General features: G+C 53.2%; 1 protein-coding gene across 1 annotated transcript in view; it reads right to left on the reverse strand.

The window, feature by feature from the left end:
* The window catches only part of MLLT4 (myeloid/lymphoid or mixed-lineage leukemia; translocated to, 4), a 69,988-nt gene that overhangs the window by 44,179 nt on the left and 10,751 nt on the right, over window positions 1–15,058 (reverse strand). The window contains exons 7-11 of the mRNA XM_015558376.1: window positions 14,012–14,179; window positions 11,432–11,476; window positions 6,579–6,673; window positions 5,512–5,774; window positions 3,242–3,311 (exon numbers count right to left, since the gene is read on the reverse strand). Of these exons, the coding sequence (XP_015413862.1) occupies window positions 3,242–3,311; window positions 5,512–5,774; window positions 6,579–6,673; window positions 11,432–11,476; window positions 14,012–14,179 (641 nt within the window). The remainder of the gene's footprint in view (window positions 1–3,241; window positions 3,312–5,511; window positions 5,775–6,578; window positions 6,674–11,431; window positions 11,477–14,011; window positions 14,180–15,058) is intronic.

A 15,058-nucleotide genomic window follows, 5' to 3' on the forward strand; every position in this document is an offset into this window, starting at 1 on the left:
AGTATGAACCCCCCCGCCGTGCTCACCAGACCTCGCTCCCTCAGATGACCACTTGTTCTGATCGATGGCACACGCACTTTCTGAGCAGCACTTCAACACGCGCGAAGACGTGGGAAACGGGGTCTCTGAACGGTTTGTCTCAAAACAAGAAAAGTTCTATTGGGACGCTCTCCACAAATTACCTGGAAGATGGGGGAATGTGTAGCTAGCGATGGACATTCCTTTGAATAAAAGCACTTTTGATGTTTTTCTTGAAATTACCATGTTTTCTTTGATTACAAAATCCGCAATTATTAACCGGTACACCTAGTATATGTTACCATACTATGGTACAATCCAGCTTGTTTTCAAATGATTTTCAAAGGAAATGCTCACAAAGAAACAGTCAAAGGAAGGACAGAAAGGATGGAGTATGTGTGTGTGTGTGTGGGGGGGGAGACAGGGACTTAAGTATGTTAAAATCTATAAACACACACACAGACATGCATCAAGAGTTCAAGAAAGGACCCATCAATAGCCAACTTAAAACTGTGAATGAACAGTCTTCATGCTTTTACTTTTTTCAATTCACGTTTTTCTGCGTTGACTATCCATTTTATAAAAAGCTACAGTGTTTATAGTTGTCCTTGGTCCCTGAGACTCACACACCACACGCTGCCGAGCCCAGAAGCACAGAGGAGCTCACAAGCAAGAGCTCCTTCCAGAGCCTGCTGTCCACCCACAGACCGGGCAGGGCCAGGGAACGAAGGCTGCACGGCGACCGGCAGCAGCTGCTGGTGGTGCTGGGTGCGTGAGGAGCAGGTCTTCAGGAAGAGACCTACACGGAGGTCTGAGGACAGAGGGGAACCACGTGGACACGCAGGTGGTCAGGGAGCAGCAGCCAGGCGCCCGCGTGCAGGGACGGAGCCGTGGCCAGCCCATGCTCGGCTGGAGGCAGCGGGCAGGCCCCGGGGAGCTGTGTAACTGGGTGAGGACTACGCCATCTCTGGGATAAACAAGACCTGGGCCTTTGAACAAGGGGCAGTAACAAGACTCCACTGCCATTCGGGAAGCATGGGCCTGGCTGCGGGGAGGAGAGGGGCCGGGGCAGCACACGAGAGAGGCAGCTACTGAGGAGCTGTGTGTGCTGCTCTGTGACGACCGTGTGGGGTGGAAAAGGCGGACACGGGACATTTCCCAGGTGGAGCAGGGAGAACGGGCCGATGCTGGATGTGGAGGCTGCGAGAAGGAAAAGTGTGAGGAGCGCTGGCCGCAGACTCCCGGGCCAGCGCCAAGGAGGCACCGTTCACTGAGTCGGGGAGGGCCAGGGAAGCAGAGGCCGGACAGGGAGAACCCAGGGTTGAGCTGAGTTAACCGAGACACATGTCCGCACCCCCTGGACAGGTCGGCCAGCCAGAGGTCAGGGCTAAGGTCAGACTCAGGAGTAATGAACACACAGCTGCTATTCTAACTCCGGCAACTGCGCTGGGTCACCCAGGGAACACGGATCGACAGGGGGAAGGGTTCCAGGTCTGATGCCCCCAAACTTTAGATGTGAAGCCGGGGAGGAACCAACAGGTCAGCGTGAGGAGGAAGGAGAACCCACGTGGAAAGGAACGGAGGGGGACGCCCTGGGCGGTGACCCAGCGAAGACGATGGAAGTAGCAGGCGACAGCCTGGAGGACCTCAGCACCCGTGACAGGCAGTCCCCATGAGGGAGCAGGAGCCGATGAGAGCCGAGGAACGAAGAGGGGTCAGAGGAAGAGCTGTTCCTTCAAGAAAGCATGCTGTGAGCAGGAGCAGACAGCTGGGCAGGCGCCGGGGACGCAGGCTTCTCCCGATGCTGGTGAGAACGCCCCCGGCCTGGAGACTGCTGCGTGCGGCCCCAGGACGCCCCAGCCTGTGCTCTGCTTCACCCACAGGCCCGTGGAGGAGCCCTGCCCTGCCAGCTCCCGCCTGAGCCTTTGGGAGACCTGCAAACCCCGCAGCTCCTGGGAGGCCCCAGGACGTCTGGATGCCATGGAGATGACAGGGGACAGGGCAAGGTCCCCCGAAGAGAACTTGAGATGACAGGGATTGGGAGGCCCCGCAGGCCCTGTGTCCTAGCACAGCCTGGCCACCAATGAACCCACTCGCTGAACACGGCCACACAAGAAACCATCAGCAAGACCAGCAACTCGCTGCCCAGGTGCATCCAAACCACTTGCATGACTGTAAGCAGGAGCCTGCTGTTTCAGTCCAGAGTTTCGGGGTATCTGTTTCCCTGCTGGGAGCCGGTCCATCCTTGCTGCTTGACACAGTCGCTGCAGGGAAGGAACATCTGCACAGCATATGTTTCAAGGGACCTGGCGTATATGGCATACTGTCCTTAATATGTTTGCTCCCCTTAGCGCTGTGTGTTTTAACCAAGGTCACCTCTCCGAGAAAGGTTGTTTCCCCAGGTAGGGATTTTCCCCTGAAGTTAGGGAGGGAATAAAACCTCTTAACCCCTTCCCCAGCAGAAAACTCACACACAGAACCTAGAGACAGAACATGGCAAAGGATCCTGGACAGAGGCTGGCAATGGAACCTAGAGACAGAACCTAGCAAGAGAACCTGGCTGAAGGTCCTAGAGACAGAACCTGGCTACAGAACCTGGATAGAACATGGCAGGAGAACCTGACTAGAACCTGGACAGGACCTGGCTGGAGAATCTAGCGAGGGAACATGGCTAACAGAATCTGGCTGGAGACCCTGACAAGAGACCCCAACTATGCTGATGAACTGAACGCTGCCTCTGTGCCATTCATTCCTTCTTGGCCGACTCCGTCTACACCTTTGGGAACCCCTGGACCTGCTGGGGTTGGACCCCAGCATTTCCCAGCAACAAATAACCAGAGTGAGAAGAGAAATAACTGATCACACAAGATAAGCCAAGTGCCGAGGAGGTAAGCTGACAGAGGGAGCGAGGACCAAGGAGAGGGCTAAGGGGAGTGGGAGGCCATTACCTTCAGGATCACCTGACCGAGAAGGGCTGGGCACACACAGCACTGAAGAGAAAGCACAGCCCCCTCTGCTCAGGGACACACAGCCTGCCTCCTGCCCCCGCATCGCCGAGAAATACAGCCCACAGTTAGCTGCGCGTCGCTGAGAGATAACACAGCCCACAGCTAGGACCCTGTGGAGTCTGCACAGCAGTGTATCGGGTCCACTACGATAACTCGCCCACGGTGCCTACGACATTAAACCACCACGTCCTGTCAGGCAAGATGCCATCACCTACCTTGCTTGTTGGCAACGCTGTTCCACTGTGAATATCGCCTCCTAAGTCAAAAGTTGTCTCCTGAACAATTCTGCCAAGATAAACAGAAAACACAGAGAATTAAGACTCAATGATCGGGCAGAGTCTCGTCCCAGTGACAGGAAAGGAGCGGTTAGAGGACGCCAGCGCCGAGATCTTCAGGACGGCGCTTCCCAGCAACGAAGCTGCAGGATGAAAGTCGCGTCTCTGGGCGTGAAGAGAGCGGAGCCTGCAGAGTGGCTCTGTGTGTCGCATCCTAAAGCAACCTGGCTCCCCCTTTCCAGGCAGCCGGAAGCGATGGCCTTCCCGTGACGTGACGCCCTCACACGAAAACAGAACGAAACAAAACGTTTCTACCGATACTTACTAAGCACTCTCAAGACAGTCTGTAAGCTACGTTTAAGAACAGTAAACGGGAAGGAGCCCTAAAGAAAGAAGCAAGAGTCCCATCCCGTGAGCCTCGAGGCCGCCAACGGCACGGAAACGAAGCAGCCGCCTCAGATGCCAGGAGCCGCCTGCTGAGGCCGTGTGATGACTTTTATGGGTCCTGCTGCTTAGGCTAGAGAAAGAAATGGAGAAATTTGTGAACATGTCAGCAATCAGACCGAGAGCTCGTCTCGTTTAATCAATTTATCAAAACTGCTAAACCATCCTCATGAAAACTAATTCAGAATATAAACAAACTCTCATGCTAAACAGGCAATAACCTGGGCACATGGAGACACAGGCACAGGTGGAGGGCGAGGGGCCCCGGGTCCCGCCGGGCAGAGGCCCAGCGGGGAACTGAGCCCAGGCACCGGGACACCGACGGCGGGAGCCAGCGCTTCCGTCCTGGGCGCCACCAGAGAAGTTAAATTCTCCCCTTTCTACGACGTTTAAAAAGTCCCCGAAAGACAGAAATATGGAGACGAGCTGAAACGCTCTTCGGGTGCTGGGCTCCGAGAGGAAGCCGCGGTCAGCAAGGTCCCGGGGGACACCGTCCAGGTGCTGCCTGTGGAGACACATCCTGGGAAGGCGCGGGAAGGAGGACATGAAGCAAGTGAACCATCAGGATGTCTGGGGCCGAAAGCAAGACGGTGACGGTGAAAATGAAGGAAAGGGCATGTGGGCAGGACTGTGTGCTGCCCTCAGGAGCCGGGAAGGCAGGCGAGAGACACAAGGGGGACGGTGATGAAAGCAGAGCTGGAGGAGGAAAGCCGGGTCCTCCCGGCCCTGGGCGCAGGGCGAGCTCGGACACGTGCTCGCGTCTGAGGAGACAGCGAAGGAAGGCACTGCAGGTTTTCGGGGGAACGTGGAGGCCTGGTCCTTTACAGAAGCTGGAGCTCCAGGGGAGAGGCTAGACTCAGACCTCCCAGCCCACGGACTCCCCGCACCCCCGCCCACGAGTGTGTGTGACGATCGCTTCCTCCCGAGCGGACAGGCCGTCCGTCCTTGCTTTCACCCTGTCCTTCGCCAGGACTCATCGTGGACAAAGAATGGCGGGGCAGAGCCCACTGCTAGCCAACAGTAGCCACCAACTCGATGACGCCGACACTGCAAGACCAACATGAAGAGACCCCAACGCTCACAGCCGCCCAAGTCTAGGCTCTGGGGGGGTGGGCGTGGTTTGAGCAAAGGGAGATCCGGGAGGGAGCAAGGAGGGAGGCGGCGCAGGAAACCAGCACACCTGCTCTAGGCTCTGTTCCTGCACAGTTTTCCCTTCACGCACACCCGGCTGCTCTGAACAGCATGAGACCACACCCCCCATCGTGTGAAATGCACACGCACACACACACACGCACACCCTCACGGCTAAGCCCCCCCAAACAGGAGGCCTTCCAGCTTCCCAGGAGGAGCCCCACTGCGAGTCCTCAGACAGGCGCTAGGTGGAGCTCAAGTATAAAAGACAGAGCCTTCCCTCAGTGACAGGAAGATGAACCTCAACACAAAACCTCCTTATGGAGGATCTTACACAGACACCGTAATCCTCACAGAAGAGCGAAGCAAGTATTGTTTGAAAGGATCAAACAAATAACAACATATTTTAAAATAACTTAAAAACTAGCCACAACCCCGTGTTAGGATGAAGACCTTTCTTTCTTCTTCTTCCCTCTGAAACCAACCAAATAAACAAGAACTGGAACCACAAATCCACTCTGAGTTAAAAATTATGACAAAATTAAAATCACGTGACTGATGCCTAGTTTGGAACGCCTCGGCATAATGGAGAAACACTGTGCCCTTCTTAGAGGCAACGCGTCTCAGTGAATTACCCGGGTTTGTGTCTGGGGCCCTTAGCGGGCAGGCCCCCGTCCACAGGCCTCTTCACCAGAGCGTGGTCCTGGCTGGGGTCCACGAACTTGAACACGTGCTGGGCCCCGAACTGCACACTCATCCCGCTCTGCAGCATGGTCGTCTCCGAGATGCGCTGCCCCTCCACGTAGGTCTCCGCATCCATGCTTCTGGGCGTGACGGTGACCACACCATCCATGTTCGTGAGGTCGCAGTGGTGGGGCTGAATTCCTGAACCAAACAACTAAAAACAGGAGGAAAAGTACACAGAATTTAAACACAAAATCGTAAAGCTGCGAGTCCCCCTTTGACGACGCACGCAGTCCAATCAGCTCTGGACTGCGGGCGCTTTTCAGTGGGTTTCCATCGCGGTGTAAAGATAAGTAAACACTGTCAAACACCTGCACATTCCATTTTAGCAGCCAGGGCCTGGACTTAGGGCAGGCTGTCACTCGGCATTAAACAGCACGTGGTCATTGTAAGGACTGTGAGAGTTAGTGGTCAGTCTATACAGATGTAAGATTACAAGCTCCTGTGTCTGTTTACTGCTGTGCTGAGGAGGAAAGGATGTCAGAGCGGAACCCAACGTTGACAGCTGGCCGTCGTTTACAACCAAGTCCACCTGGGGCAGCGATGCCCGGACTCTGCTCACTCACAGAGCTGCTGAGCTCGGATTGCCAAGCGCCCGAGAACCACGCCCAGACGACACTTGCACTGTGAGTCCCGAAGGCTGCGACCCCAGGTGTCGCCCGGTGATGGGCACTGTCTCCCGGAAGCAGGCCTGTAAGGCCATCGCCATCACTGGGGACAAGCAGCAGCCTCAGGAACGTCATGGCCACCCCACGTTTCTAGACGGGCAGTGTGGACAGAAGCGCACACTCTGCTCTTCTCACGCTGAGCAAAGAGAAGTGACCCCGAGTGAACAAGCTACTTACGCTTAAATACAGTTTTTCATGTTCACCCATTTACCCATTCGCTCCCACCTGCTACCTCCTACGGAAAGGTGAGAATCACAAAAGGCAGCTGAGAGCAGCCGTCGGATGCGCACCTGGATAGAGCTGTCGTCAAACTTGTCTGTCCCGACCTCAGTCACACTGAGCTGCAGGCGGTAGAGCTTGGGCTTGTCTCTGGAGTCAGATCCGTCTGTGAGAAGCAAGTAAAAGGTCACCTTAGAAGCGACACCACACACAGAAAATGCAAACTGAACACATGAACACATCAGCTCCTGCTGAGAATCATTCAAGGTGCTAAACACTGTCATTCATACCGGCATGTTCCCATCAGATAACAAGCATTGTCTCTTCTCTCCTTCCCCATATCACCCAGTGAAGGTCATTACAGACCCAGGGCCTTCCCTGAGACCAGGTCCCTCTGGCAGTGAACCTGCCCTCTACCCGCACCGGCCACTCAGCTGTGGGCACTGCTGGACCCCTGAGGCAGGTCTTCCAACTGCAGCTTCAGGTCTTGCCCAGACCTCCTGGACCAAATCCTTTGGGGAGGAGACCCTATCCCCAGGGGCTCAGCTCCAGGGAGCAGAGCTGCGGGAGGACAGAGGGCCCTGGCTTGTTGGTGTCACTCCACCCTCTTTGATGTGTTGGAACTGTACATGTCCCTGCGCAGGACTTCCATGATGGAGGTGCTTGGGGAGAGCAGTGCCTGGCGGGCTGGTTTCTACGCAGGTGTGTTGCCTAGGGCACCTACTCATTCCCTCCCCTACAGGATGGCACCAGTCCAAGACCTGCTCTGATTTCAGAGCTGCCAGCACAGGAGGGAACATGCCCCAAAGGACCAACGGGTCCCAAAAGAGGTGGCGTGGAGGCAGCCCAGAGGGCATCCATCCATCCGCTACAGCCTCCCACCAGCCCAGGAGCCGCACGACCTACTGCACAAACGCCTGTGGCCTCAGGGCCTCTTAGTAAGCCGCCAGCTACGATCTCTAGGCGCCCGCTCGGGGACGCCAGCGGGGAGGGCTTCTGGAGCTCAACATCTGGAGTGCCCACTGGTTTCACGCTGTGGTATGGTCTCAGCTCTTGGACACAAAATGCCATGCCTACACCAGCTCTGTGCAAACCGTTGTGATGTGAGAGTGTGCACAGTAACACCCACAGTAACAGCCCATCTCGGAAGCAGAGCAGAGGTCCGACATCCGGGCAAGGCAGGAGACACTGGAGCAGCACCTGAGACCCAGGTCAAAGTGCGCTAGGAACCTTGCTCACAGCTGGGCCCCACCCTCATGACATGGTGGCAGCTCCAAGTTCTGATCCAAAAGGAGGCATCAGCACCACCTGGGCTTTCCCTGGACCGGCACCCCCACACGGCTATGACCCTGCTTGCTGCAGACACCAGGTGCTGGGTCCCTGTCCCTCCCTTCTTCCTACTGCCCCGCCTCCCAGCTCTTAGCTCCCTGGTGGCTAGCTTTTTGGAGAAACCTCTCTATCCTGGTGCTCAGCAGTGTCCGGTCCACAGTATGCGTTTAATAAAGATTTAATGTCAGCAGTCAGTAATTATTAACTAAAAATAAAGAGACAGAATAATGCAACACGGTCACAGCAATTACAAAATAAAGAAAACAAAAGAAGCAAATAACTGATCAAAAACAATTATTTCAATACAAAGTGAAAAAAAACCAGAAGAACATGAAAAACGTGTCTATTTAGGGGAGAAAGACTCGTGATGTGCTTGCTCTTGAAGGGCATCGTGTGAGCTCACGGCCATCACCCCCTCTCCATGGCCACGTTCACATCAGCAGTTAGAGCTACAGAGAGAGGGAGCAAACCCCTTTCCAGGCCCCTCCTTTCTGACCACTTCAAAGTAACAACAGGAAACACCTCCACAGACAGATTGGGAGCCACCTCCATGGTGGCCACGGACTCTGAGCTATGATGGTGTGTGTTTGCGTTTGGGGAGGGAGGAAGAGAGGGGGACGGAGGCACGGAAGCTCTGGTAGGTGCAACCTTTCCTCCTGCAGCAGCACGGCCGGCCCCCTGCTCAAGGGTGATGACCTTCGCACAGCAGCCGCGCACACTCCTCACACCGAGTCCTCAGCGCCCTCCCCCACCAACCCCGGCCCTCCACGCTGTCCCCTCGGCCAAGGCAGAGCCCCGTTCCAGTGGAAAACCCTCTAAGAGCCCTGCCACACAGAGCAGTCTGAGATCTGCTCACTTTTAATCCTGCCTTAAGAATACGTGATATGTGCACGTGGTTCCCAATGTGTAGGGCACAGGCGGTGCCCAGTGAGTGCCCTCCCTCCACCCCTCTCCCAGAGCCAGGCTTCCTTCCACAAGCCGTTTCATGCATCTGTCATTCAATAGCTAGAAAAGGGTTCCTCTTTCTCCTTTTTGGGGGGCAGCAGAAACGTTAGAATATTATTTAGGGTTGTCAAATGAAATACATGACATCCAGTCACATGTGCAATATCTGAGATAAACTTACACTAAAAAACTGATGTTTTACCCAAAATCCAAATTTATGTGGGTGTCAGAATTATCTGGCAACCTGCGGTCCCTGAGTCACTGCCACACGTGCCGCGCCTTGTCTGGAAGTCCTCCTTAGCGTGCTGCCTACTAAGGGGGAGCCTCTCTCAGGCAGACAGGAGCACGTGTGCAGGCACCTGTTCCATCCATGGCTCTGCCCTCAGCGGCATCCAGAGGAGCCTCTGGGAAGCAGTGTGTGGTGCGGAGTGTGGACGCGGGCCCTGTGCTGGGTGTGGCAGGGGACCCGGGAGAAAGTGAGCAGAGCTCACATCTCAGTGAACCAACACAGCGGCGGCGCCACGCCCAAGGGCTGTGAGGCCACTGAGAGCATCTGCACGGGCAGCCCCAGCTTCCCTGGGAGAACATGACCCCTCGAGTGACGCTGGTGTGAGAAGCAGCGCATGCGGCCGAAGCTGCTGACACCCTCCATGCACGTGGTGTGAGCAGGGGAAGGAAAGTCCTGTCACTCCATCACCTCAGAATATGAAATTAACAAACATGTGGAATCATTCCAGAACCCTCATAAGATAAAAGCACACCTGAGCCTCTGCTTTATGTATACAGAAATATCAAAATAGCTAAAAAGAATAATACCACCTGTTTATATTTTTTAAAAAACACACAACAAAACCCAAATTCCAAGTTTGGCTAATAGCTAATGAAAATCTGTATGATCAGTTTGGAGAAAATTAAACTAAAATAAGATGGTAAAAAGTAAATAAACTTCACAAAGCACGTAAAGTATTTGTTAGATTTAACAAGTAAAAAATATCTACTCTAATAAAAAAGAAACATGCAAATTGACCATACATTCACTACACCCCAAGCCATGCCCACTAGCCAATCAGGGCAACTATATGCAAATTAACCCAACCAAGATGGCGCTGGCAGCCATGGAGCTGGAGCAAGCAGGAGGCTTGGTTGCCCTGGCGATGGAGGAAGCAAAGCTTCCCGCCTGCCCTGGCCCACTGTTGCCTCCGCTAAAGGCAACAAAGTTTCAATTATAGAAGATAAATAAATCCCAGATACCTGCTTCCAGCCAGCCTCCACTGAGAGCTTGGGTGGCTGGGGGCCATGGCCAGCCTGCAAACAGCCATCAGCCCCTCACCCAGGCTGGTCACACCCCAGCAGGGACCCCATCCATGAAGGGGTTGTGGCCAGCCTGAAAACAGCGATCAGCCACTCACCCAGGCTGGCCAGGCACCCCAGCAGGACCCCCCTCCCTGAAGGGGGTATGGCCAACCTGAAAATGGCCCTCAGTCCCTCACCCAGGCTTCCAGGCACCCCAGTGGGACCCACACCCTGATCCGGCATATAATAAAAGGGTAATATGCAAATTGACCCTAACAGCAGAACAACTGGGAATGACTGGTCACTATGATACACACTGACCACCAGGGGGCAGACGCTCAATGCAGGAGCTGCCCCTTGGTGGTCAGTGCGCTCCCACAGGGGAGCTCTGCTCAGCCACAAGCCAGGCTGAGGGCTGCCAGCACAGTAGTGATGACGGGAGCCTCTCCCGCCTCCTCAGCAGCGCTAAGAATGTCCGACTGCAGCTTAGGCCTGGTCCCCGCTGGCAAGTGGACATCCCCCTAGGGCTCCAGGGCTGTCAGAGGGATGTCTGACTGCCAGCTTAGGCCCGATCTCCCGGGGAGCGGGTCTAAGCCAACAGGTGGACATTTCCTAAGGGGTCCCAGACTGGGAGAGGGCACAGGCCAGGCTGAGGGACCCCCCCGAGTGCACAAATTTTTATGCACCAGGCCTCTAGTTTAAACTATAAAAGCAGATAAAACAAAGTATTTCCATAAAACCAACAACTAGCTGTAGCATTTAAGATGACAAAGACGGAGATACTCAAAATCGAAGTAGCGCGTTCCGGGGAGAAAGCACCGCTTGCCGACAAGAAGAGATGCGTTCGCCTGAGAACAAGGAGCCCTGAGGACATCTCAGGCCTGGAAGTAACATAAGCTCCCAGCACACGGCTGGCCTCCCCTGCAGCCGCCCAAGGAGTCTCGGACATGAGACGCTCCTCCCACCACCATCACTGCACCCCAAGGTCGCGGACAGTGCTGAACAAAGCACTCCTCCTGCCTGCTGCCTCTCTGTCTCTCTCACCCTCAGTATTCTCATTCTCTCCTTCCCCGTCCCTGCCTCTTCCCTCTTATTCTTGGGGGGGATGGAGGGGAGAAGAATAGGAAAATCGCTCTCTCCCTTCTTTAAGTTCTCACTTAAGTAAGCCTAGTAAAGGAATTGGACATTTTTGCAAAATAAGTTCCCATTATTTTTAATGAATTCCGGATATGGAATGCTTATTAATGACAGTACATTAAGTGTCTTAAAATAAGTCATTCATACCAACTCAACACCAATGCGCACACACACCAGGCTCTGTCAGCGCCCTAGCCGAGCAGCAGGAGCACAGCGTTACCTTCGTGAGCGTGATAGCTGCAGTAGGCAAAGTGGTTCCTTCTCCCTGGGGTGCGCATGCAGAGGACCCAGGTGAAGGCAGCGCAGCGACAGGGGCCATGCGGGACATGAAGAGGGAGAGACAGGAGAGGTGAGCTGCAGTGAGACCGCTCGGCCGGGAGGAAAGTGTCCACCCCACCACCTTCAGGATGAGGACGGACGACAGGCCCAGGCAGGCTGTGTGTTAGAGACAACGGACTGTAAGGAGACACCGAGACGACAGGTGAGTCACCGGGCAGGAGAGCAGAGAGGGAGGCCTGGAGTCCACGCCCCCCGCAGTCTTCTGTTGAAAGAACACAGTCAAACCCAAAGCAAAGCCTACAGGAACTTTTGAGCCCCCATTTCTCCAAAAGACAGTGTAAGCTACACCCACACCTCACACACCTCAGGCATTCAGCCCAGCTGCGGACAGACCCAGTCTGATGACGTGTCCGGTGGAAATACAGTTCTCACCCATTCACGACAAGTCAACACGGACACATTACTTGCTTGGCAAAGGAACACCTTCCACTTCATTCAGCATGCTGACTCTAAGAGTGAACACTGAGAGAGACAGCAGGGCTACTGAGAAGAACAAGGTTTCCGCGTAAGACCTTGCCCAGCACTCAGGTCTGCCACCACTTGCTCACCCTGACAGTGGTCGCCAATCTGAGCATCGGGCATTTGTCAGACAATAAGGCCACCCAACAGGAGGGACGTCGGACCAACGCACTCACGGGGACTCACCACACTGTGTCACCAGCAGCTCTTGGGTGCAATCACTCAACGGCAGGAGCAACCTCACTCATCTTGGAAACCCACTGCTCAGCCTAAAGCATTAGCTTGGTAAACGCTGACCAACGTAGCAGAAGGCCACGGACAAAGGACACATATTAATTGGCATGTAACATGCTGTTGCCAATATTTGTTGAAAAGGAGCACAGAAGTAAAACTTACCTAGTCTCTACCACTTTCCCACACCTACAAAAAAGGTTACATATTCTCATCACCTGGGAGACTATACATAGGAAATAAACAGTCAAAATAGCAATTCTGTTTGTCGGAGCGCTATCTCCAAGGCCAGACGATGACATATAATAAGGGTTCAATAACTATTAGTCAAATCAGTCAATGAACGAATTCTCAACCTGTCTCTGCTACCACTCAAATCAACTTTCCATTACTCCTTTGAAAACTATTCTATGTTGACTGCTATTTATCAATTCTCTCTGAACTAATAATTCTTCTAAATCCTCAAAATTTTTGGTCTGAAGAAAATAATCATTAATTTCTAGCATGTAATGCAAAACTTTCCTGACTAAAAAATGCTAAGTTCAGAAATAAACGGCCATCTCACAGTTGCTCGCCACTGCCTCAGACTCCAGGCACCAACACGCGCACACCCGACAGGCACACTGATACCAGGACGTGTCCGAACCACAGCGAGCAAGCGACATTTAAACAAAGTGTTCAGCCAGAGACTGAGGGACGAAGTAACACCAACCGATTCCTCATGAACAGCCAAGGGAGTAAAAACCCTCCAACATCATCAGCATAAACTAGGACCTGCAGCAAACTGCCACCAAGCGCCGACTGCCCGTACCCGGCAAAGCAGCACCGTTTCTCCTGCATCGATGCAGCCGGCCGGACCATCGCACCGTGTCTAACCAGCAGTCATAACCTTGGCAACAAACGCACACTTAAGAATGAAGAGAGAGAATGACAGAACACCTGCCCAGAGAACCATGGGTTGCCTGTGCATCTGGCTTGGTTCCCAGCTCCCTTGTTCTGTGATTGCTAACGGCCTGTAGTTAAACGCAGTCCTGGCCGGGGGGAGCCACCGCCTGTCTCGCACAGCGCAGTACCACACAGGCCACATTAGTCCTCGAACCACATCAACTCGGAATGATGTCGTTTATCTACATCATAAACATGCCATGTGTGTCACATATGCAAACATATGTACTACATAGGGATATGTGTGTAAAACGTTTAAGAACATCAATGTATTTCTCTACCTGATGGCTCACTTATAACAGCTTTGGCTTACGAGAGCTCTATAAACAAGTATTTTAAGCCGAACAGGAAAATAAACTTGGTCTACTCTCATTTTGAAACCAGACGCCCTCCCTCTCACAGACAGTTTCTCCGCTGCACGGCTACGTTTAAGGACACTCTTTTCAGACACTGTTCACACATCCAGCACCGCTGAGCCCACGCTGCCACGCCGGAACCTGCGTGGGAGGAGCCATCTCCGGCCATCAGCTGGAGGAAGGACTTTACAAGGCCATTTTGAACAAAAAAATGTTAATGGCGATCAATTACACCTTTTCTTTATCCTCTATCACCACTATTTTAACTTTTTTTTCAATACCGACTTCTGCCTGTGTGAGCTTTATTCTTATGCATGAAAAGTACAAATATTAGGACCTTAAGGTTCCGAGTGTTTTTTAAAGTAAATGTCACCTTATGAGGTTATTTTTTAGAAAAATAAATGGTTGGAAACAGGCTGTGAGGCCAGAGAAAAGCTCCTTTACAAAATGACCCGCTCCTGGTGCCTCACCTGGGCTCAGCTCCACGAGGTACGGCAGCTTCTCAGGCGGCAGCGCGGAGCCGTAGCCCGCCCCGTCGGCTCTCTCCTTGCCCTTCGCGGGCCGCCCGTCCAGGTGCTTCTTGCTTTTCCTGGGGACATAGTCTGGGGGCCTCCTCTTCAACTGAAAGACTAAAATCCCTGGAACAGAAGCAATGCTGGTATGAACTAGAAGCACGGGAGTGCAGACGGCCAGCTGACCAAAGATGCGACCCAATGACATCTCCCAAGGCAAGCAGCGTGCACGCTTCCCAAGTACGCTCTACTCAACAGAGGCAGTGCAGTCTCTGGGTGTGCTCCGAGACTCCAGCAACCAGGCTGCAAAGGTTAACTCACATTATCAACTACCCAAGCACGTGGCATCCTTGAAAAGCACACATCAGTGTAAGAATGAATGAGTGTTTGTCTTGGTAAACAACCCTATGAGCAATAAATATATTCTCACACACACGTGTAACACACGCACACACACTCTATACACACAAACATCTGTTTAGTTGATCTGATTTTTATTTAGTTCAACTGACTTAACTCAGAATTCAAAGGAATTTAACTTTAATAAAGCTTACCTGTATACTGTCTAGAAAAAGTATTGAGTGTACTTTTAAAACTACCAGTCCAGCCCTAACTGGTGTGGCTCAGTGGATAGAGCCTCGGCCTGCGGACTGAAGGGTCCCGGGTTTGATTCTGGTCAAGGGCACGTACCTTGGTTGTGGGTACATCCCCAGTAAGGAGTGTGCAGGAGGCAGCTGATTCATGTTTCTCTCATCAATGTTTCTAACTCTCTATTCCTCTCCCTTCCTCTCTATAAAAAAATCAATAAAATATATTAAAAACAAAAAAAACTACCAATCCACATTCAAGCACTGCCAGGGTTGACTGGTAGTAAACCTTTATGTATTTACTAGGGGCATGGTGCACAAAATTCGTGCAATGGGTGTGTGTGTGGGGGGGGGAGGGTCCCTCAGCCCAGCCTGCCCCTTCTCACATACTGGGAGCCCCCAGGCGTTGACCCCCCTC

The sequence above is a fragment of the Myotis davidii genome, unplaced genomic scaffold (assembly GCF_000327345.1).
Source record: "Myotis davidii unplaced genomic scaffold, ASM32734v1 scaffold592, whole genome shotgun sequence".
In the NCBI taxonomy this organism is placed as follows: domain Eukaryota; kingdom Metazoa; phylum Chordata; class Mammalia; order Chiroptera; family Vespertilionidae; genus Myotis; species Myotis davidii.